Source organism: Leptonotus elevatus, chromosome 17 (assembly GCF_054856555.1).
Source record: "Leptonotus elevatus isolate MCC_2025b chromosome 17, RoL_Lele_1.0, whole genome shotgun sequence".
Classification (NCBI taxonomy): domain Eukaryota; kingdom Metazoa; phylum Chordata; class Actinopteri; order Syngnathiformes; family Syngnathidae; genus Leptonotus; species Leptonotus elevatus.
In genome coordinates, this window is record NC_141255.1 from 18,194,788 (window position 1) to 18,217,046 (window position 22,259).

The 22,259-nt window shown below is 41.3% G+C and overlaps 1 protein-coding gene across 3 annotated transcripts in view; it reads left to right on the top strand.

The window, feature by feature from the left end:
- The window catches only part of syn3 (synapsin III), an 89,104-nt gene extending 67,048 nt beyond the window's left edge, over window positions 1–22,056 (top strand). For 2 of the 3 annotated variants that reach the window (XM_086058474.1, XM_086058473.1), the window contains 8 exons: window positions 9,038–9,100; window positions 10,316–10,458; window positions 10,699–10,773; window positions 12,075–12,177; window positions 15,895–16,026; window positions 16,176–16,194; window positions 16,275–16,422; window positions 17,229–22,056. In XM_086058474.1, coding sequence (XP_085914600.1) covers window positions 9,038–9,100; window positions 10,316–10,458; window positions 10,699–10,773; window positions 12,075–12,177; window positions 15,895–16,026; window positions 16,176–16,194; window positions 16,275–16,422; window positions 17,229–17,352 — 807 coding nt within the window. In that variant the 3' untranslated portion in view covers window positions 17,353–22,056. The remainder of the gene's footprint in view (window positions 1–9,037; window positions 9,101–10,315; window positions 10,459–10,698; window positions 10,774–12,074; window positions 12,178–15,894; window positions 16,027–16,175; window positions 16,195–16,274; window positions 16,423–17,228) is intronic. The other variant, XM_086058476.1, reaches the window with a different exon arrangement.
- The last annotated feature ends 203 nt before the right edge of the window (window positions 22,057–22,259 follow it).

A 22,259-nucleotide genomic window follows, 5' to 3' on the forward strand; every position in this document is an offset into this window, starting at 1 on the left:
GCAGTTATATAAGCAAGCCAGGAATAATCAAGTTAAGGAAGCGCAACTGCTATTGTGCCTTCACGTTAAGACACTCTTGGATTGGCTTCATTTTCTGACTTTCTCTTCATATCATAATTTCAATAGCTGGCAGTGTGTTTTATGGAATTGAGTTGTTTGGTCACCTAATTACTTTCTTTTACAAAGATTACCTGGAGTTCATAATGAAACTCACACAAACTTTCATTTTCTGTTCATGAGTCATATCTCCCTCACAAGTCAGTGTTTGCTCAGTAGATTAGAAGAGTGTGACGTTGAATGTTTTCTCATTGAAGAAGGCAGATCTGACCCGGTTGGGCGACTTCAATCACAGCACACATCAAGGAGAAGGCAGCACGTGACGCTGTTTGGCTGCTGTGTCTCGTTGATAATAGTGTGTCCGTTGTGATTTCAGCCTCCTGACCTGACGTCTGAAATAACAGATATGTGACATTCCTCACTAACTTTAGACACAAGATCGGCATGCATGTTGCAGCTGGACCTTACTTTGTATTTCCAAATGTGGAAATGAAGACGAGGAGGAGGAAGTTGATTCATTTGAGAGAACAAATGATTTCACTCACAGTAATTAACAGGCAACATTCCTTACATACTATAGCACAAATGTGGACCAATTCATTTCTATCTCCATTTTTTTCTTACCCCATCAGTCTTAATTACACACACAAAACGACATATTTGGGCATTTGAATGCTTTAGTGAGGGATGAGCAAAGGGCCAGTGTGTGGTGCCTTAAAGCATGATTGGATGAGTTGAATGTAGAACAGTGGTTCTTAACCTGGGTTTAATCGAACCCCAGGGCCCGCATGCCGGTTGGGCTAAGTGGAGCAGACTTATGAGCTCTTCTTTGCAGCTCTTTACACAATACAGGAAAGCTAATGGGGGTCGTTTGAGAGGAGAAAAAGTGTCATTGGATGTCTCCTGCTCGTGAGGAGTGTGGGGTTGCTTTGTCATGTGCTTTAGTGGAGGATGTATTTATTTGTTCCTTCTCTGCAGAGGTGGCAAAACTAGTTGTACAAGTGCAGATGCTTGTGTAATAAAAGTTGAATTACTGATTCAACCCTGTACTTAAGTAAAAGTAAAAAGACAGACTGAAATGTACAACAGATGTCAACAGATAGTTAATTGTACCTTCTGGTGATTTCATGGTTCTGCCTGTCATCTATGGATAGATGAACAAATGTACATTATTTGTAAATATGAAGTGAACTTGGTTTAATTTCAAGCCTGATAATCTGTCATGGCAGCACAGTGGTTGTGAATCGCTCTTTTAGATTGTATCTTAAATCAAAGAACTGCATTGCAAGGGCATCACATATTTCTGACAGCTCCGACAGGGTGACTGAACACTTGCGCAGATGCAGACTGCTTCACAGACTAGAGCGTGCAAGTCGTCTAATGTACAATGAAGACATCTGAGAAGAGAAGGCATACGTACTGTAGATGGCCCGGACCCATGATGAGCCTTCATACACCCGCCCACCACCATACAATAAAACATGACCAATGCCGTCTCAGTTGTGCCGAATGTAAGTGCTGCTGTCAGGTGCATATTTGGCAAGAAAAGCCCGCAAATGACTATGTTGTTATACGGCACGAGACAGCGAGACACCAGGCCTAACCATCAACATGGGAATATGACAGTATGGAAATAACTTGAAGAATTCCTTACATTTAGACGGCTTGCCTAATGAAGGCTTTTCACTTCCACAAACGCGCTCAAACAATATGACAATATATTCTTAGAATTCAAATACTCACATAACGCATCACGTTTTGTGAATCCTTTCAAAAATTATTTAAAAAAAACTGCGCTTAAATACTATTGGGGGAAAAAAAAGTTAATTTAAGGAGTAATTCATTTGAAATGCATTGCTTATAATTAATGCTCACACTGGTGTATGGTGTGAATGTTTGGTGGTGGTCGGTAGGCGCACACTAGCAGCCACGCTTCCGTAGCTTAAGTAGCTTACCGCCACCACAATGTGAATTATGTGTGAGTTCATGAATAACATCAACATACATGGCGTGAAAACGTGTCAAGCAGGCTATGCTTGGGCTTGCCTTGAGGTGATGTCCATTGCCCAATTAATTATCCGAGTCAAGAGAAAATTGTACAAGCTTGTACAAACACAGCGCAGGTGCAAGTAACCCGGATGTTGAGTAGAGCATCATGATATCAATAAACGTTTAAAAGTGTTATCAATAAAGTTTTAAAGTGTCTGTATATAGGATGGGGCATTTTCCTCACATAAAGTTGTATTGAAATTCATGGAGATTGGAATTTTGTGGAGAACGCTGATAAGCATTTAACTAAAACCTATTTAACCATTTAACCTAACCCTAACACTAACCCATTCAATCACCTTGGTGGACGTAATGAAAGCATATGAGAAGAACACATTCAGCTCCAAAGATTATAATATAAAAAAAGCAACACAAGTACTTTTAAGTCCTTTTAATGAAACAAGCACATTTAGAAGCAGTTTGCAGTAGTAAGTGGTGGATGGTTGGGACGGGGGCACAATGCTTCCAGACTGCGGATCCACTTTGAAATCAGCAAATATAGTGCATCCACGTCACTTGAATCTGACAAGATTAGGGTTTCCGTCCAAATGTTTCAAAAATGTTAAGCCAATTCATTGAAAATGTGCAAAACGAATGTAAAAAAATTATATTATAGTGAGAGGAGAGGAGACTGTGCCTTGAGATGAGGATGTCATATGAATGTCTCTTTGCCACAAGACACTTGGCTGACTGGCAACAAAAGATTAATGATTGCTTCTTTTTTTTTTATTCCAAAAATATTTAAATGTCTTCTTTTTCTTTGCATTTTCTTTTTAACAATATACTGAAAAATCCACCCACTACCACATAAAACAATTTTGGGGCTTTTTTTTTTTAAACTTCTAGTCTTTTCATTCAGGGTTTTTTGGGGGATTGTTGAAAATTTTAATAAAAATAGTATTTTTTTCTTCTTCTGAGAATAAAAATAGCTGGCAGGCCGTTACATTATACTGTAAATTACTCCCTTAATCTTGCTGGCATAACAGCGTTTGATAATCTGCCTTTTTAAATATAAAATGTTTTATCCAATGTTATGTCCCTTTTTGTCCTTTTGCTCGTTAGTTATCAGATATAAATGACATTTTTGATCAAATGCAATCCACCTATCATTGGGAGGGCTAAAGCTAAACTATTTTAGATTGGTACACTAGAAGGTCAAAATTTTATATAATTAAAACATCATGAATTAAAGTGGGCCAATCTGAGCCATGAAACTCCATGGCTGAAAATAAGTCTTTTGTTAATGAAATTTGCCTATTCATACCGAGTATTGAATGTAAACTGTGTAAATATAAAACAAAAATCAACACAAATTAAGTAAAATATCTTCAAGCTGCAATTAAACTCAATATCATGTTTCTCAACTAAGAAGTCAATTTGTTTCGGTAAACCGTGAAGTACATTTACTCATATTCCCTCCTTAAAAATCTGCGTTTTATTCCACCCCTAGAGCTTTCCAGTTAATCTAAGTGAACTCCATCTGGACAAAGCAGTAAACAGGATTAGTGGTTCTCCCGTAGAAAAAGACAAATGTTGAGAAGTTTCCCTGAAACTTGAGCGGCTATAGGGAAGGTGTGTGTGGGCAGACCAAAATAAAAAAGAGAGAGAGGGAGTTTGTCAGTGGCGAAGCAATGGTGAGTCATGGGCAGGTTAGAGGTGAAGGACGGTAACCGGGTCTGGTGGATGCTGATGTCACGCTGAGTGGGGTGTGCCCGTGCCAGTATGGTTAAATTTAGAACAATAGCGATAAAGTTTAATAATGATGAGTGAATCACTTGCAGTGTTTTTTTTTTAACAATTTCAGGGGATTTTACATGTTTTTTGTTTGTTTTGTTTTTGATCCAGTGGGAAGCATGAAGATGACAGTCATGGAATGAAATGAAACAATGGATGTTTGTTTGTGCAGAGGCCATCAAGCATGTGTGGGCTTTACTGACTATAGTCGAGCTTAAGATTCTGCACAAACAGCAGCTGGCGCTTAATCATTGCGTATTTTCTTTTTACGATCGGAATCCCCCATTAAGGAGACAGGAGACCCTATGCAAACATTGCCCTGTGATCGACTGTGCCCATCCTAAGGTGTTGTCAGCTGGGATATCGGTGCTTATGTGTGTGTGTGTGTGTTTTTTACGTCAATGACCAGTCCAGGGTTTTCCTTACATCTAGACCAAAGTCAGCTAGGGTAGCCTCCAGTTCAACCCAGATGAGAAAATGGATGGATGGCAAAGAAAATGTGATTTCACAAGAGTAGATTCCAATGCTTTAAGATCCGTGTCCTTTCTTGCTTGAGATGTCATTTCTTCAGCAATGTGACAACAGTGGCAGACCGCGCTGAGAGAAACTTGGTCATTAAAGCAACACATCATCCACTCCATCAAATGCAGACTCCACATCTGCTTTTGGTCTCAAGGGTTACAATGAAGGTGTTTACTTACAGAATCCAGCTTCCTCGGGTTGAATGAGTTTTCAGTGGAAACGGGATCATGTTGTGAGACAACGTTCCGGATTTGTTTTATGACTGCATGTCCTCGTTCAACTTTCCTACCTGTAGTACACAGGCTTCCGTCACATGGTTCCCAGCTGGACTTGGTGATTCATCGTCATCTGCAAACTGAGACAGGACGTGACGTTCCTTTCGGTCGTCTGACTGGGTATCAATCAGTCACTTGGTTTCTGCTCAGCCTTTTCTGAGACGTACGTACCGAAAAACGGCAATGAAACGTGTCTTTTCCTTGAAGAGGAATGTGACACACTGTTGATGGATTTTGCAGGACTGGCCCACTCTAGGTCTGTCTGTCCCATGGAGGCAGGAATGCGCCTCCATGAATTGATTAGCGCTAATCAGGTTTGTCTCTGACTCATCACTGCCTGCCAAGTGCTTTTCCATAGATGAACACGCTGGTATGATTTTCTTCCACTGGAAATTAAAGAATATATATATATATTTTTTTTTTGGGCAGAGCCATGTAATAGCCAGTCTGTTGGCTGGGAAACCCTTTCAGCTTTCTTTCCACTGTGAGTGGGGGGCTATGGGGGGGGGGGGGGGGGGGCACACACTTAGTCACAATTGAAAGTTCTGCTAGTTTACTGCTGTACAACAACGACAACTTCAAATGTACTATTTCCAAGCCAGTTCAAATGTTACCCCAATTACATATATCTACATTTTTTTTATTTTTTTTATACATTTTTATTTTGCATGTACGTGTGTGCGTGCGTGTGAGTGTGTATGCATTAGTTCACCTAAAACCTATTAAAAAAATCCCATACCGTTCACCTAAACCGAACACTTCAGAATCCAGCCAGAGTTGTGAGGCCGTCAGGAGACCCGAGGAAGGACCAAAGAAAAGAAAAGAAAGTGAAATCCAGCACCGACCAGACACCACCCACCGGGCCACCAACCAGAGTCCTTCACCAAATCAGGGAGACCTCAAGAGACCAAAGGAGAGACTGAGGAAAGGAAGGAAGGACAAACAAAGCAGAGTGAGATCCACGACACCAGCCTCCACCGATTCAACGTCCAGAGGAAGAATCAGATTGTGTCTGAGTTTCGATAGATGCTGGTGTGGTGGATCTGGAATGCATGAAAATGTCCACCAAAGAGGGGAGCCGTCGACCCCCGCCAGGACAGAGCAGGCGCAACACCTCAGGGCCCCCCAGGCCACGGCAGCGCCAAGGGACAACCCCCGAGCCCCGCAGGGGCCACTGGCCGGAGAGCAAACCCAGGAGCAGGAGCGCCCCCCACCCCAACCAGGACGGAGCACTGCAGGCTCGTCAGGCATCCCACCGGCCCAATTACCTCAATTCTTTATTCTTTATTATATCCTTCCTCCTTCTCGTCCGGCAGTCGGGGTAGGGCCAAACGTCAAATAAATAAATAAATAAATAAAAAAAGACAATCGCTTACCTCTTCGCGACAGCGGTGGCTGGCAAGAGCAGGATTGTCCTCGTAGGAGCATACATGCATGGCCCCCAACAAAATATTTACTACATAATAAGGTGAAAGGCTCACTTCGCTGGCGTTCCGCACAAGTTGATCCACGTTCACATTTATCCCTCTGAAGTTTTGGCTTCGGGAAACGAATAAAGAATACATCCTTCATGTGTGGACGGTTGTAGTGTTTCGAGTCGTTTCTGCAAGTTCCATAACAGCTGTATTTAGTCGGCATGTTTTTTTCTGGAGATAAACGAGAACAAAACAAGCACATGGGTCGTCAACGAGACGGCTTCTGTTTGACCTCCTTCCGGTTCAATCTGCTGAAGTCCCGTGACCTTGCGGTCTAAAAATAGCATTCGTGTGGTACCCCATTGTCATGTGAGAACTCTTGGTTCTACCTAAATTGTAATTGTGCTTGATTGAGAGGAAGCTCTTTTCTGTTCTAGCATGAAGATTCCAATTTGAATGAGATTGAGGTGGACCAATCCAAGACCTCACAAAAAAGGCTCCTCTGGATGAACATTCCAGAAGAGTACAAGCTGGTAGAAATCCAGTAGTGTGTCACAATACTTTTCCATTGTGCCTTTTGACCAAAATGAGATAACAGATGTAACATTGTTGACTAATTCCCTCCCGTCATAGAAGGTGACGGCACATGTTTTTGTGGCTTGTGAATCAAAGAAGAAACACATTAAGGAGGTGCAGAGGATGTGGTTGTCTTCCACTTGTGCCGTCATTGCCGCGCTGGTGGGAATGACTGGAAGGAACATGTCCAGACATAAAGTGGGTGTCTGTAGGCCCTGTCCACACAAACCTCTCTTCTCCCGTAGGCAAACATCCACACCTTGCTGCTACCAACCACTTCTCAGATATGTGCTAAACCGCTTCTATCTGATCACTCGTCACACGGTGGACGTGCGACTGCGATTTCAGCATTTTTCCCGTTAGTTGATTTTTCTCCCATCTTCCCGTATTCGTCACAAAAGGGGGTTGGTGCGAAATTGAAAGCAAATTATTTTCTGTTTGGACAATGGGTGGGTCATTGAGCTCACTGACGTTATGGTGGTCCCGCAACTGCCTGCTTATGGATGATGACATCAGATTTTCCGGGACATTGTGATATTTAGAAAAATGCATTTAACACTCTTAACTCATTCACTGCCAGCCATTTTGACTGAAGCAATCCCCTTCTCTCCTGACTTTTTTCCTGGATTTTGACAGATTTTTGCAAGGCCCGCAGAATATTGTGTTCTATTGGTATAAAAACAATGAAACCAAACCAAAAGAAAGATTAGTCTCTTCTTTCATCAGGAAAAAAAGTATATTTCTATCTGTTTCCGTTTTGCAGCAATTGGCATTAGAATATAGCAAAGTTTCATCATTATTCACAAATCTGTTTAGAACTGTGGGTAAATCAGCTTGTTTGCAACATGGCCCTGGTTGATATCTTATACTCTGCTGCCACCTGTTGGCCATTTTTGTAACAGCTGCCATTGCTTCAACCGTTCTGTGCAGCTAAGAGGCCGCATCAAAGCATTCTGTATGCTCTGGCATAAAAAAATAAATATATATATATATAAAAATAAAAATAAATACGTTTGGGAGCAAATGAGTTGAGCTAGGAGGGAGTTAAGCAATGGTCATAGGACATCAGGACCAACTCAGGCAGTTAACTTCAAGTGGCTTTGTGAACAATTCAGTAATTTGTAGTAAACTTACCTTTGTTGTAGTGCATATAAAAAGTGTGAACTACCTTGTTCAAATGCCAGTTTTTTTGTGATGTATCTTGTTTTGTACCATTTCAAAATTTACAGTATTGTTGAACTACCAGAGGGACCCAGAAAGCCTCTATTGCTGCATGTATTCACATTTTGCATCAAATGATGATTTCATAAAGCTCATTCCAAATTGATGTGTGAGCTCACTCACCTTTCAGTTCTGTTTCGTGGCCAATGCAGAGGTGAAAATAGAGGCAGTAAGAGTCCACTTTGTTGGCTGGGCCTTCTTCCCAGTGTTCTGACCTGTCAGCAAATCTACGAGTCCGACCAGAGCTGTCCTCATGAAACAAACACAAGGGTGTTGTGATCCTTTTTGGATGAAAGATTACAGCTGCCTTTTTGTTTCCTATCAAGTTAAATTCCCTGCTTAACTTGTCTCCTGATTTGGATAACTGTGTAGATTGAAGGTTTTTACCTGCACAGATCATTTACTCTTTGCGGTACGCATACTTGTGCTCCAGATAATTGCAATAAACCTTAACACTTTGTAATCTTCCAATACCGCCAACTGTTTACCTCACATGCCAGTGGCTGATGTAATTTCAAGACTGGAAAAGTCCCTCTTTAGATTCCCGTCTCATTTACAATCATATAAGATACACAAATGGGCGTTTGGAAACCATGGCGGCAAGGTCATGTGTTGATGTTTCATCCACTTGAATTGGCCAAAGTTTTAGCAACAAACGAGATTTTGGTCTGCGCAAAGGGTCCAAACCCATCCGAGTCAGCTGTGGTCTTCCACCACCAGCTTCCCAGATCCTCACTATTTTTTTATTTCATGTGTTTATAAACCCAATGCTCACTTGCTTTAAGTTTAGGCTGATGCCATGGAACTCACCACTATGTGTACAAGGCTGCCGTTCGGGACACCACATCCACATGAACTGCACTTGCAAAGGAAGAATTTTCCGCTCTTGGTTTTTCTCTAAATGCGGTCAACACCACATCAGTCTTACTGTCTATTTAAAGTGCCAAACGTTCCTACTGAGCAGGACATTCTCTTCCCAGTTCACGTGTTGGTGTGAGATGTGAATAGTGACCTTAAACAACCCGATCATCCATGCATTCCTATGGAAATTTTGGTGTTTTTTTTCTCGATATGTTTGCATTTGTAAGCATTTCCCAGAGATTGAAAAGTGGGTGGAGGAGCGCCCTCCGTGGTGTGTGCCAAATCCAAAGTGGTAAACTAATACATCAATGTTATGTTTCTCTTCAGGTTACAAGCCCTTCCTATCCTGTGGTGGTGAAGATGGGCCACGCTCATTCTGGCATGGGCAAGGTAAGATGCAATCTGTTGTTGTCCATATGGCAAGTTTAATGTTTTTGTGTGATGGCCCTGCATCCAATGTGACGTCTGTGATGACCAGCTCCATTTATCATAGTTCAGTTTGGACAAATGACTGCAAATGAGTGGACTTTCCTTGCCAAAATCTCCAAATCTCCAAACTACATTCATTCTTTGCCCCTGATATTCCATGTGGTAAGAAATCTGTAATAGTAATGAAGACCAAACCTTAATCATTCATTATTGCATGAGCGACATAGCAATTGTACGCTTTTTTTCTCAATGCAAGACGGAGAGCTTGTCTCAACCTGATACTCTGGCCTGCTGCACTTAAATTTTGTAGTGAAAGACCCTTTCGATGCATTTGTGTCTGCTTGGGCTGGGCATCCTTTTTCAGGAGTCAGACAGTGTATAGAGTTTCCCCAAAGTCATGTAAGGACGACGCTGTGCCCTTGTAGAATAGGGACCTCGTTTGACCCCCTGAGACCACGCAGAGCTGTGACTTTAAACGAGCACGTGTGCGATACAGACATCGATATCACTTTTAATTCATTAATAAACCTTGTAAAGGTTTAGTGAGACAGTTAGAAATTGTCTTTCAAATGTTTGGGTGCATTCTGACAGTGCCACCATGCCATACCATGGTCATCGTTTGATGATGTGAGGTACTAAACATATTGTTGGTAGTGAGCTTGTGTAGACACAATAACTTCCTACTGATAAGCACGTATCTTATTGATATCCTTGTCGCATCAGCAACACTTTGACAAATAGACTGACTGACATTCATTTTGTCTTCTGTGGGCTGCAATCACTCATACTCGTTTTTTTTCTTTATTCGCTCCAAGTGACACTCCTTAAAAAAAGATTAATTAGCTTGTGGGGTGTCCTGACATTCAAATATGCAACAACAAAGCCATTACAAATGTAAATGTAAAAATGTGTGGAAAGTGCAGTGACAAAGTGTTGTTGTTTTTTTGGCGTATGTTACTGTGTTGGCATGACGTAATTTCCCCCTGCGTCTGATACTTAATTGCTTAATTGGAAGGACGTGATGTAGTTCAAAGCCACCATGTGCAAATGTTTCCAAGCTGGGACCATTCATTATCTGGTCTCCACCAAAGTGTGAACTTCCTATGCCATATCCAGCAGAGCGCTACTGGCTTTTTGAGGCGCGAACTTTCTAATTAGTGCCGTCTGGTTAAACAGATCAAAGTGGAAAGCCAACAGGACTTCCAGGACATCACCAGCGTGGTGGCACTGGCCGGGACCTACGCCACCACCGAGCCCTATGTCCAGTCCAAGTATGACATCCGCATCCAGAAGATCGGCAACAACTACAAGGCTTACATGTAAGATGCTTCCTGTTGTACTGGATACAATGTGTTCTTAATTGTAGTCCCTTCCTCCCTCGAACCCTGGCAGCTATTTATTTGTTTAAGTCTTATCTCCATTTCCTGACAACCCACTGTGACAGAATGTCTTTTGCAGGGGTAATTAATGCTAACAAACAGCACGGTCCATTCTCATTCTTTTCAGATGCCAAAGTTGTGAGTGACTCAGTGTTCAAGCATTTCGCTGTTCAATTTCAGGAGAACCTCCATTTCAGGAAACTGGAAGGCCAACACGGGCTCGGCCATGTTAGAGCAGATCGCCATGACTGACAGGTAAGCCTTAATGAACCTTACAAGTATGGTATTAAGTGCTGAGCTCTAAATCATGATGGTAATCCCCTTTGAGGGTGTTTGTAATTCCAAAATCTATACACTCATTAGGACAGTTGGTTTGCAGTAGACTGCATCTTACTCAGATGTGCTCCTAATGTAAGCTCCTTTCATGTAACCAAGAAAATCATCTGGAACGTTCCAATAATATGCCATTCAGTATAATGCAACACAGTTTGGAACCCCTTGAAATGTATTCTTAACTCATTCTCTCGCAGCCATTTTGCCTGAAGCAACATCCTTCGCTCCCGGCTGTTTTACTGGATTTTGACTGATTTTGCAAGGCCCAATAAAAACATGGAACCTATCAAGAGAAAGATTAGGGTCTCTTCTTTCATCAGGAAAAAAAGTATACACGTATTTCGACCTGTTTTCGTTTTGCAGCAATTGGGTACCGCACGAATGCTAATTTTAGACTGCAAGGTTACATGACTTCAGCAGCTTGAACCAGAAGGTCAAAAAGAAGCCGACTCGTTGACGAGCCATGCTAGAAGTGGTTGTATTGTTCGTGTTTATCTCCGGAAAAAAACACGCCGAGTAAACACAGCTGTTATGGAACTTGCAGAAACGACTTCAGACACTACAATCGTCCACATATGAAGGATGTATACTTTATTCGTTTCCCAAAGCCAAATATTCAGAGAGGGATAAATGTGAACACGAATCAACTTGTGCGGACGTCTAAAAGAGCAGTTTAACACCAGCGAAGTGAGCCTTTCACCTTCATATGTATTAAACCTTTTGTTGGGGGCCATGCATGCATGTTCCTACAGATGACAATCCTGCTATCCCGACTGCCGGACGACAATAATGAATGATGAGAAAATGCTAAAATGGTGTTGCCACTGTTGTTCGGATCTGCCTTGTTTACCGCCTGATTTTTTGGGGGATTTTTTTGTTTTGCCTTTCGTGCAGCTGTGACATGTATGACAATTTATCTGTAGGGCTTTTTCTGAATTAAGGAAATAGGTTTATAAGCAGGTAAGATATAATAATTGAAATAATTGAGGTATAGTAAGTTTTGTTGGTTGTGCCCAAGAATTTCCGAGAAGAATTGCGATCGCCACACACACGCACACGCACTCACACATGCACACACACACACGCACACACACAAAAAGCAATAAAAATTTACCACCAACAACTATCAAAGACGTAAGACAACCAGATATGACATACAGGGCATATCTTGTTGAAACTGGTGAATGTGCGTAGGACGATTTGATCTGTTTGATGTGTTCCAGATACAGATTGTGGGTGGACTCCTGCGCAGAGATATTCGGTGGCCTTGACATATGCGCAGTGAAGGCCGTCCATGGAAAAGATGGCAATGACTACATCATTGAGGTCAGTTCACTTCCGGAATAAGCCTTTCAGCATCCCTGCCAGCTTAAGTAGTTGTGGTGATGAATGAGAACTTGCCGAGGCCTCACTTGTGTCCCAAAGGCCAAATCGTAGCAGTTTTTCAGTTTCACCCTGAACAGAAGGAGGTTGGAACCGCATATGAAGGAACACGCTATCAAAGCTTTGAAAGAATGATGAGTCAGTCCACTTGTTAGCCCAAACATGATAACAGGCGCATGAAAATAATCAGCATTTTCATATAAACTATTGAGCCTGATATATTATAAAGGTCACTTTTTAGAATGTATTCAGCAGTTCAACAAAGACAACAAAACACATACTATACTTGCAAGAAAACATTTGAAAGTGAATTGAATCACTGAATGTTTATGCTTTATTTCAGAACGTTTTTCACCATTAATGTGACATACAACCTGAACAACTCAAGTGAATTTTAATTTAACTGACCATTTTGAGAAAATTAACACACAACTTTTAGGTTTTTGCAAGAATGCAAAAAAGTCACTGTCACGTGCTGACTTCATCCATCCCTCCATTTTCCATCCATCCCATCCATTTTCTTGTCTTAACCGCTTACTCCTTAGTAGGGTCGGGGGGGGCGCTATAGTTGATAAGGGAGATTTATATTGCTTATAGTATTACATTTGCTGTTTAATTAATTTATCATTTAGTAATTTTATTTAGGTAACAACAGAATAAATGTGTATTTATTTAATTAAATTTTCCTCAGAGAGGCCAGTATCTCACAGAAAGCTGCTAGAAACTTGGTACTGCTTATTACTGCTTATTGTCTCACTTTCCCTAAAAAAAAGATACAAAGTTCAATATTGTATGATGGGTGGAAAAAAGGCCCCAAGCAGGAAAAATGTTAACTGTAGCAAGTAAACGTGAGGGAGGATCCTACTCTGAAGAGCAGCAGCTGTATTATCCGTGATTGTTTTTATCATATGAGGAAAGGGGCTGATCTGGGACATCTGACATGTCCATATTTAGTCTGGCCAGAGGGTGAGGTCAACATTGAGAGGGTTCCGCTCCATCTTCTTTGCGTTGTCTTGAAACTATTTTGAGAAACATGCAGCGGCTCCCCTCACTGTGAAAGTAGTGACACAATGTAAACTATGTTCTTCCGCCGCCTCCTTGCCTTGAACTAACCCTAATGGAATGTAACTTAAGCGTGGCGGGCAACATCCGTCCGTCCGTCATCTGCTTTTTATTCAAGACTAAGACATCAACTGTGACTTTTCTCCCTTGTGGCTAATATCCTTTCGGGCATCCGTATTTATTGAACATTTGAGCATTTGGAAAAGGTTGTAGGCCTTCCTCCCTGTTAATCCATGTTCTGTATTGGACCTTGGGAAATGTTCCCACAGGTGCTTGAACATTCCTGAAAGTGTTTTTGATGTTAGTCCAAGAGGTATTCATTCAGATAAAATGGGACATACTGTACTGTGTTATGGAACATGACTTTGATTTACATGCATGGACTAATGCATTAATTGACATTCAAAGGTATGAAGTGCTACCACCATGATAGAAAATCGTGTTATTGCCTTTTACAAGGCTTCTTTTTTTTTTTTTACCACACAGCTTCTGTTTACAAATATTAGCCATCATACTTCCACAGTAGAGCAGAGGAGCTTATTATGAGACAGGATTTCCTCTTCAAAACTTTCAGGAGGCCTAAAGGAGAAGTCAACCCCCCAAAATTCTTCACAATAGTATGTTCTATGCGCCCCCACCATTCTAAACTAAAAATCTAGTCACTTTTACCCATCTCAGGGGGCGGCCATTTTGCCACTTGCTGTCGACTGAAAATGACATCAGAGTTATTCAGGGCTCAGGTAATGGCCAATCAAGGCTCACCTGTTTTCTGAGTTTGGTCATGTGATGTTCGCAAGCCGAGTTGTGATTGGCGGTTACCTGAGCCTTGAGCAACTATGATGTAATTTTCAAGTGGGAAAATGGCCGCCTTTTGAGGTTGATAAAAATGGGTGGATTTTGCTGCTGAACTCATATTCCACAAACGCAATATTCATCAGAATGCCGTGTTTAGACTAGTGGGGATGCATAGAACATAATATTGTCAAGAACAATTTTGTGTTAGGTGAGTGTTAGGTGTGTTGTGATTCTTGATCCTTGGGGTAAAGCTTTTTAATTGTGGGGAAAAAATCACATGATTTATTTATTTATCAAATGTAAATATAAATATGATTTTTTGTTTATTATTATTTTAATATACATGAGACATAAATACTTTGTCCATCTCATGTTAGTTAATGTGTCAATCAAAACCAATTATTTATAGATTTGAGCCAAGATTGTAATCCGCATTCAATCAAATCATAAGTTAAGCACTCAGACACTACTACAATTTACGATTATAAGGGAAATCGTGAAATGTGCCTGCTCTAAAACACACCTGAAAACGGAATTAGAATTTTCAGTGCAGCTTTTTTTTCCATGTGAATGTTTTGATTTTCATTCATGCGTGAGTAATTCCCTCCATGAAGCAAGCGACTTAGGTGCCTGCACAAGATGCTTCTCGTTGCGCGGAGTGAACGTTCCCATGCAGCAGGCGGGCAACGTTGTCCAGACACAACAGCTCAATTAAAAAGAGCAGAACAACACCCTCGTGCTTCCCGAGCCGAAAAGGGCCAGTGGCCAGCCCCGCTCTCGCACTGGATGACATAAATCAGCAGGGTGGATCCCCGGCCGGCTCAGGCTGCCACCACACGCCATTTGAAGTGGGGGCCCGGCGGCCGGGCCCCGCATGCTCATGACTCAACTGGCCAAAACACAGTTCCACACCCCATGGCGCCACCAAATCCCTTCCAAGAGGAATATAGGGATTAAAAGGGGGTTCTGTGGAAAGGAATTGCACATTGGCCACTACATGCATCCATCCATTTTCTCGAGCGCTTGTCTTGATTTGGATTGCTGATGAGCTGGAGCCTTTTAGATGAGGATAAGCTGGACTGGTCGCCAGCATATAGACAAACGACCATGCGCCATCAAGTGAATTGTCCAAAATGTCTTGGCAAGATAAGATGACTTTGTCCGACTAACAGATGTTGATGGTTGGAGGTACAGCAGGGATCAATCAGCTGCGTTGTCATAGAATGACTTTTCTGACCCTTGAATATGTTTGGCAAATTGAGCAGCGTAGATTGTGTGGCCGCACAGGCCAGGCATCTACATCCCAACCAGCAGCCAGCCGCACTCACCTCGGCTCTTTGTTTTGAAACTCGATCTGTCTCGGGGTGGGTTCCGTGTACACGTGCACGTGAGCTCTGGTGGCAGAGGATGCGGCCCGTGCAAGTCATACCAGGTGTGGCCTATTTAAGTCACATTTGATATTTTGTTCTTGGGAGCTTCTCTTTCTTCCTTGTCCACATAAACAAGTTAAATTTGCTGTTATCATTTGATTTATGTTTATGAACTATGACTGAGATGGTAGATAATGACAAGATAAGCAAGGCAGAAAAGTCTGCAGAGCTTGTTACAAGTTTAAGGATTTATTTGGGCTAACGCAAGCTTGGTGTAATGTTTAAATAGGAAAGAAAAGAAAAAAAGCTGTGTGAGTGATTACCCTCACTGTTTCCCTGACTGGAGGGGATGTAAATATTGTCACGATGCAATACTGCCATCCGGTGGGGAAAGAGTAAATGTGTTGTTTGGATTTTGTGCGTGTGTATGCAGGTGATGGACAGCTCTATGCCTTTGATTGGTGAACACGTGGAGGAGGACAAGCAACTAATCACCGAGCTGGTTCTCCATAAAATGGCCCAAGTGCTGCTGGGAGTTTCCTCGTCGCCGCCATCTTCAGTCAAGGTAACGTAGTCAGCCTTTTACACCTCATAAAACTTTAATTTTTTCCCCCCTTAGAAAAAGCAAGTGTTGAGTTTAAGATGAATCACCCAGCCCTTTCTGTACATGATAAACATTTAATGCTTATTTTCTCTTTCTACTTGCTTCTAAAGACTACACAGCCCAGACGAGGTAGGAAGAAGTTTGATTGTTATGATTTAAGTGGCTTTCACTCAGCTGTTTTCCTCAACGTGTTTGCATTGTGCCTGCAGGAGGACACCGCTCCGGCTCGGCTTCTCCATCGCAGTCAGGCCAAGGTTCGCCGCAGCGAGCCCGCTCGGCCACCACCTCGCCCAGCCAGTCTTTTCAGCCAGGACCCATCCCTGACAATTCCGCACCTGGAGCTCAAAAACACCTCAAGTAAGTCAGATCCTCTGTTGATTGAAGACAAAGACATCTTCATCAATATGCTAGTTGATGTTTGCAGAAAGCAAAGTATTAGGAGTGAATCATTTAAAAAAATAATCTCATTGTGATCCCCCCCTCAATATTGCGATAGAGATTTAATAAGCACTTTTTTTTTCAAGGTTCTTGTCTCATGTATTTTTTTAATCTGCATTATAATACAGACATAATAAGACTTGTTAATTATTATTAGCATTATTATTAGTAGTAGTCTTTTTTTTTGTTACTTGCGGCCTTTGAAAGCATTTTACTAGTTTGTGATTTGTCATTTAAATCTGATGAATTGTTGAGCACTGTAAGGGATGTTGTGAGATGTTTCGGAAGAAGTTCCTCAATGTCAAATATGAAATTCTCCAAAGCATCCAAATTATTGAGAAATAGTTGAAGTAGTGGAGCAAACTTGATATTTTCTGTTTGTTACAGCATCTACAGTGCATCAGGAAAGTATTCACAAGCACTTCACTTTTTCCACATCTTATTATGTAACAGCCTTTTTCCAGAACTCTACACATCATCTTGAAAAATAAGATGATAAACACACCAAAATGTCATGTTGTCATTATGAGGGGTAGAATTTTGAGGTAAAAAAAACCATGATTTCATCCATTTTGTATCAAAGCTGTCACATAACAAAAAGTGAAGCTCTTCCTGGATTTAATACTGATTTGTGTAATGGCGACTCGTCCTTGTGAATATGTTCAGTAGTGAAATCCAGCTGCTTCTTTCCCTCACTAATATTCACTGCTCCGTTTACCGCACAGCAAATCACAGTCGCTGACCAACACCTTCGCAGAGACTTTGCGAGGCAACGTGAGCGACGACGAGGCCAAAGCGGAAACCATCCGCAGCCTCCGCCAGTCCTTCGCCAGCCTCTTCTCTGACTGAGAGCCTCCTTCCTCCTCTTCCTCCTCTTCCTCCTCTTCCTCCTCTTCCTTCTCCTCCTGCTTCCTGTCAGTCTGTTGAGGAGTCCCGCAGCTTCATCTTCAGTACCTCTTCCTCTTCCTCACTTTGTGAATATCCACACCTTCGCTACTAGAAAGGCTGAACGAGACATTCTTCCTTCAAGACTTTTGATGTCAATGCATGCAGAGCGATCAAACCAAATTCCATTCAAATATTTTATTTTCCCACCGTTTCTGTGCCTGTTTATCTCTTTATATCATATGCACCTTTCTTGTATTTGACTTTTATTTGACTGCAAATCCTACAAAGCCTTCTGGTTCATTGCATTTGACATGGCAGTGCTCTGCAAAATGATGTGGCCATCTGCACCTCACTTGGCCTTTCTAGTGGTGAAGCATTCCAGTTGCATGCATCTCGCTTCCGCTGCTTATTGTTTAATATTCATCTTCTATCAAACCGGTGAAAGTGTTAATGCTTTTGTTTGGTCTTTTAAAAATATTGATTCTGTCCATGGCAATATTTGACATGCTTCCAGTCAAGTCAATTGAAGTGTTCCCCCGCTATTCAAAAGGCACCCCACCTCAAATGCTTTCTGTTTCCTAACTGATGGCAGCAAAGCACCACCACAAACTCACTTTAAAAACCGAAGCGACAGCAAAGCATGACTTGAAACTCCTTAACTCACACACAAGATGGCGACAAAGCACTACGCGTAGCTCCTCATCCTACTTCCACACAGTTCCTTAACGCAGAGATGCCACAAGATGGTCCCAACTGCCAAGCAATACTAAAAATATTCACACAGATAAATTAGTGATTTTCACGTGTGTTTTTGAGATCCACAAATACATCCGTCATTTTCACATGTTCCTCCGTCGTCCACGGGGAGGCAGTGTTGCTATCTCCATTGAACTGGAACGAGCCGTTTCTTGTTTAAAATTGGACATTGAAAAACAGAAATCGAGTCTTCATCTGGCCTTCCATTGTGTGTTTATTTTGCACAAGTCGGGAAACAAAATGCGACCTTAATTTGTTTCCCTTGAGCTTGTTTTGTCTTCACTCGAAAGCCACTCTTCTTCTGCTGTTAAGTTGTCTTCTATGCCACTAAAGCAGCAGTGGTCCACTGATCTGTGTATAACTGTGGCTTGTGACGGGGTGGTCACTATTTTTTAACAAGTGGGACGGTATGTGCCGCTTTGAAGACCACCTTTTTCTTTTATCGCTTAGTTCCTTAGACCCCAATATTAGATTTGGCAGAGGCATCTTTTGTTGAATTACAGTTATAATTCTTTAATAAAAAAATATATACAAGTTTCCTCCTGTAAACATCATAAGGATATAATTTATAGATGTATTTAAGGCAAGTTGTCTGAAATCCTATTGTTTATGTTTAAGAAATTTCAAACATCATAAATCATGCTGTTTCTACTAAGTACTGTCTTAATTGTTCTCGTACTTCGATACGGTAAATGTATAGGATCATATGCGGAGAAGCGTTTCTTGGCAGAAGAAATATGGTGGCCTCGCGGCTTCAAAAGTCTTGGCCTATTGGCTATCCAATGATATCTACAAATCAGTGCAGCGGCCGAAGAGGAACGACCCGTCTCCCGTTTCTCATTTAAAATTGGAAATTGAATAACGGAAATTGAGTCTTTATCTGATCCTCTATTATTTGTTAATTTGACAAAAGTCGGGAAACAAAATGCAACCTTGATTTGTTTCCCTCGAGCTTAAGCTTCACTCGAAAGACACTCTTTTTCTTTGGCCGCTGCTGCTTAAATGGCGTAGAAGAAGAAAACAGCAGAAGAGTGTCTTTCGAGTGAAAGCAAAACAAGCTCAAGGGAAAACTAACTAAGGTCGCATTTTGTTTCCCGACTTGTGCAAAATAAACACATAATTGAAGGTCAGATAAAGACTCGATTTCTGTTTTTCAATCTCCAATTTTAAACCAGAAACGGCTTGTTCCTGTTCAATGGAGACCGCAACAAGGCCTCCATGTGGACGGCGGAGGAACAGGCCTTAGACAAGTGAATATCTGAGCGCTTGTGTGTGCGTGAATATCTCGTAAAAGCGTGATGTTTGTCTCCAAATTAAATGCGCCTGTGTGACGATCCACAAACGCACTTTCGACAACTTGCAAGCAAAAGTCATGAAATATGCACATACAAAATTTAAAAGGACATGAAAATTGCGGAATATATTTTGGGATCTGAAAAATATGAAAATCACGGTTGTATTTGTGGATCTCAAAAACACGTGAAAATCTCACTTTTATATGTGTGAATATTTTTTAGACAAATCTCTCCCCACATACTTTGACATTAGAGTACAAAAAGTGCTGGATAGATAGGTTTTTATCTGGTAGCTTTCCCCCAAAAATCCACAAATATGTTGGGAAACACTGTACACGGGGCTCACCAGCGTATTTGTCAGCTCTTCACACACACACACGCACACACACACCCCCACACACACCTCGGGTTTCAGTAGTGACTCCTTTACCTTGGCATGACATGTCCAAAGTGCTTTTAAAGCCAAGCGAAATAACTCGGCCACCGGGTCAGCTCTTGAGCTGTGCGATTTGATGCAAAGGTGCAAACGGCGTCGTCTTCCATCCTCCTGCAATTCTTACTTTTCTTCAATTATTTACATCCTAGGGCGGGGTGGGGTGGGGGGTGATTGATAGCATACAATTCCAGCTGTGCGCAAGTAAGCTGTGCACAAGTAATGATGATGTACTGTAACGTTAAGGCCCCCTCAAACCCCAAAAAGAGTCCAAAGTATCAGTGAAGTTGTTGAATTTTGATGTTATAATGCATGAAGCTGTTCAAATGTACGTGTGAGTGTATGTCAACAATAATACTAGACACAATAAGAAAAGCCCTTATTTGCAATAATGATCTATATATTTGTAGGCTCCTCTTTTTGTTCACCAAGAAGCCTAATGCTTGGAGTGGGGAAAAAGCGAACCTGAAAATAAAAATAATGTTTTTTTCATGCTTGCAGGAAAATAGTTACTTTTCATATTGCTAAAATATGTACATAAAACGCTCTAATATCAGCCACAGCAGCAAAGCTATAATGGTTATTAAACATCGGCAAAATCATCTGTTTTCAATGCTTGTCACTTCCTTCATTTCATCAATTTATGCACTGTCAAAGGGACCAAATTAGCATTTTACAATCCCTTCTAAGTATTTTGTTGTCTTTTCTTGAAAAAAAAAAGGTATTTATGTATGTATGCAAAAGTGCAATGTGAAAAAAGCCATAACCAAACTATGAGGATGTGCCATGCAATAATGACTGATGTTATGTGTGAGCTGACATTTCCACCGTGGTTTGCGACCATCACCATCCGAAGGCTTGTCGCAGGTTGTAATAGCTACAATTTTAGCTCCTTTGTCATTACGATGTTGCATCCAATTTCAGTTTCACTTTGTGAGCAGATCATAAACTCTTGCTTTTCTCCTACAAAGTTATGCAGTGTACTGCGGAAAATGACTTCATCGGTGTTGCGACCGCTGGAAGACAAAAGCTCTGTGTGTGAAAATTGAAACGTAACATCTGTCACGTCAAACTGGAGTTGAAGATTCCTACGGGGACATAAACGTCTTACTGGCCAGCCACCGCAGGTGAACTTTTAATCAAAGTAAAATGGCGTCAAATCAAATTCAAATGGGTTCAAAGGCATTTGATCATGGATACTATTTATTTAATTAAACGCAATTACAGTGGTGCCTTGAGGTACGAGTGTACCTGATGTATTGCCTTTCCTTGTTCTTCTTGTGTGGAGTTTTTTAATCTTCATGTTGAATAAACGTGAATTAATAATGGTCGCTATGTGTGAAATTTGCTGCTGCCATTTAGCTGTGAGTATGTAAAGTGCACTCAAGTCTCCATGTGCAAGTCAAGGCACCACTGTACTTACTTACATTTTATTATGTATGTATTTAATATCAGTTTTAGACTGTATGCATTTTTAAAATTGTTATAGTTTAGCACCTAACTTTTCTTACTGTTCTCTCTATTTTTGCACTAGCAATTTGTGCAGGCTGTTTAGGCAGCCAGCTAGTTGGATCTGAATTGACAGCAACCTCTTGCTGCTTGAAATCAACTGTTGCTCCATTTGGCCAATGCAAAATTACATGAATGACAAATTTCTTCATTAACAATCATGAAAGTGACTTCAAACAGTTTCCGTCAGCAGCCCTTCTACCATGGCAACTAATGGAAGCAACCGGACTCATAATGAAAAATCAATTTCTTGACATAATGATGGTAAATGACTAATAGGCCCTTATGAGGGATTTGGCAGGTGCCTCAACATTTTACATCATCAGCGCCAGTCCATTTTGAAGTGAAGCTCTGATTAAATAAGCAGCCACCAAGGGAAAAAACAAGTAACCTTGGTGCAAGGTCATTTATTGATAAGTGAGCAAAATTGTCGTCATTGTAGTTCCAGAATAGCTCCGCTTTGTTCCCTTTCTCTCTGGTGAATGCTGGATGGCTCCCATGTGGTACTTTTGCTGTATTCTTCTTCTGTACTATTTTGGTGTCAATGTGGCATGAATACCAATCCTACTTGTGTGCCTCAAGTGTCGTTGTCACGTGTGCTTACTTGTGAGAAGTGCCATGCATCTCATATGTTCCCACCATTGTTTTTTCATTCAGACTTGTGTTATTAAAAGTAACAACTTTTACAACACCTGGCTATGGCTCGCACTTTTATACGACATCATCCACACAACTTGAAATATTTTATCCATTTATGGTCATTCCAAAAGAAGCCTTACTCCTGCAAATAATCTATGGAGAAAAACAAAAGTACTTAATCTACTTTATTTTATTCCTGCTGGCATGAAGCTCAAACCTGCAGGACTCATTTCATG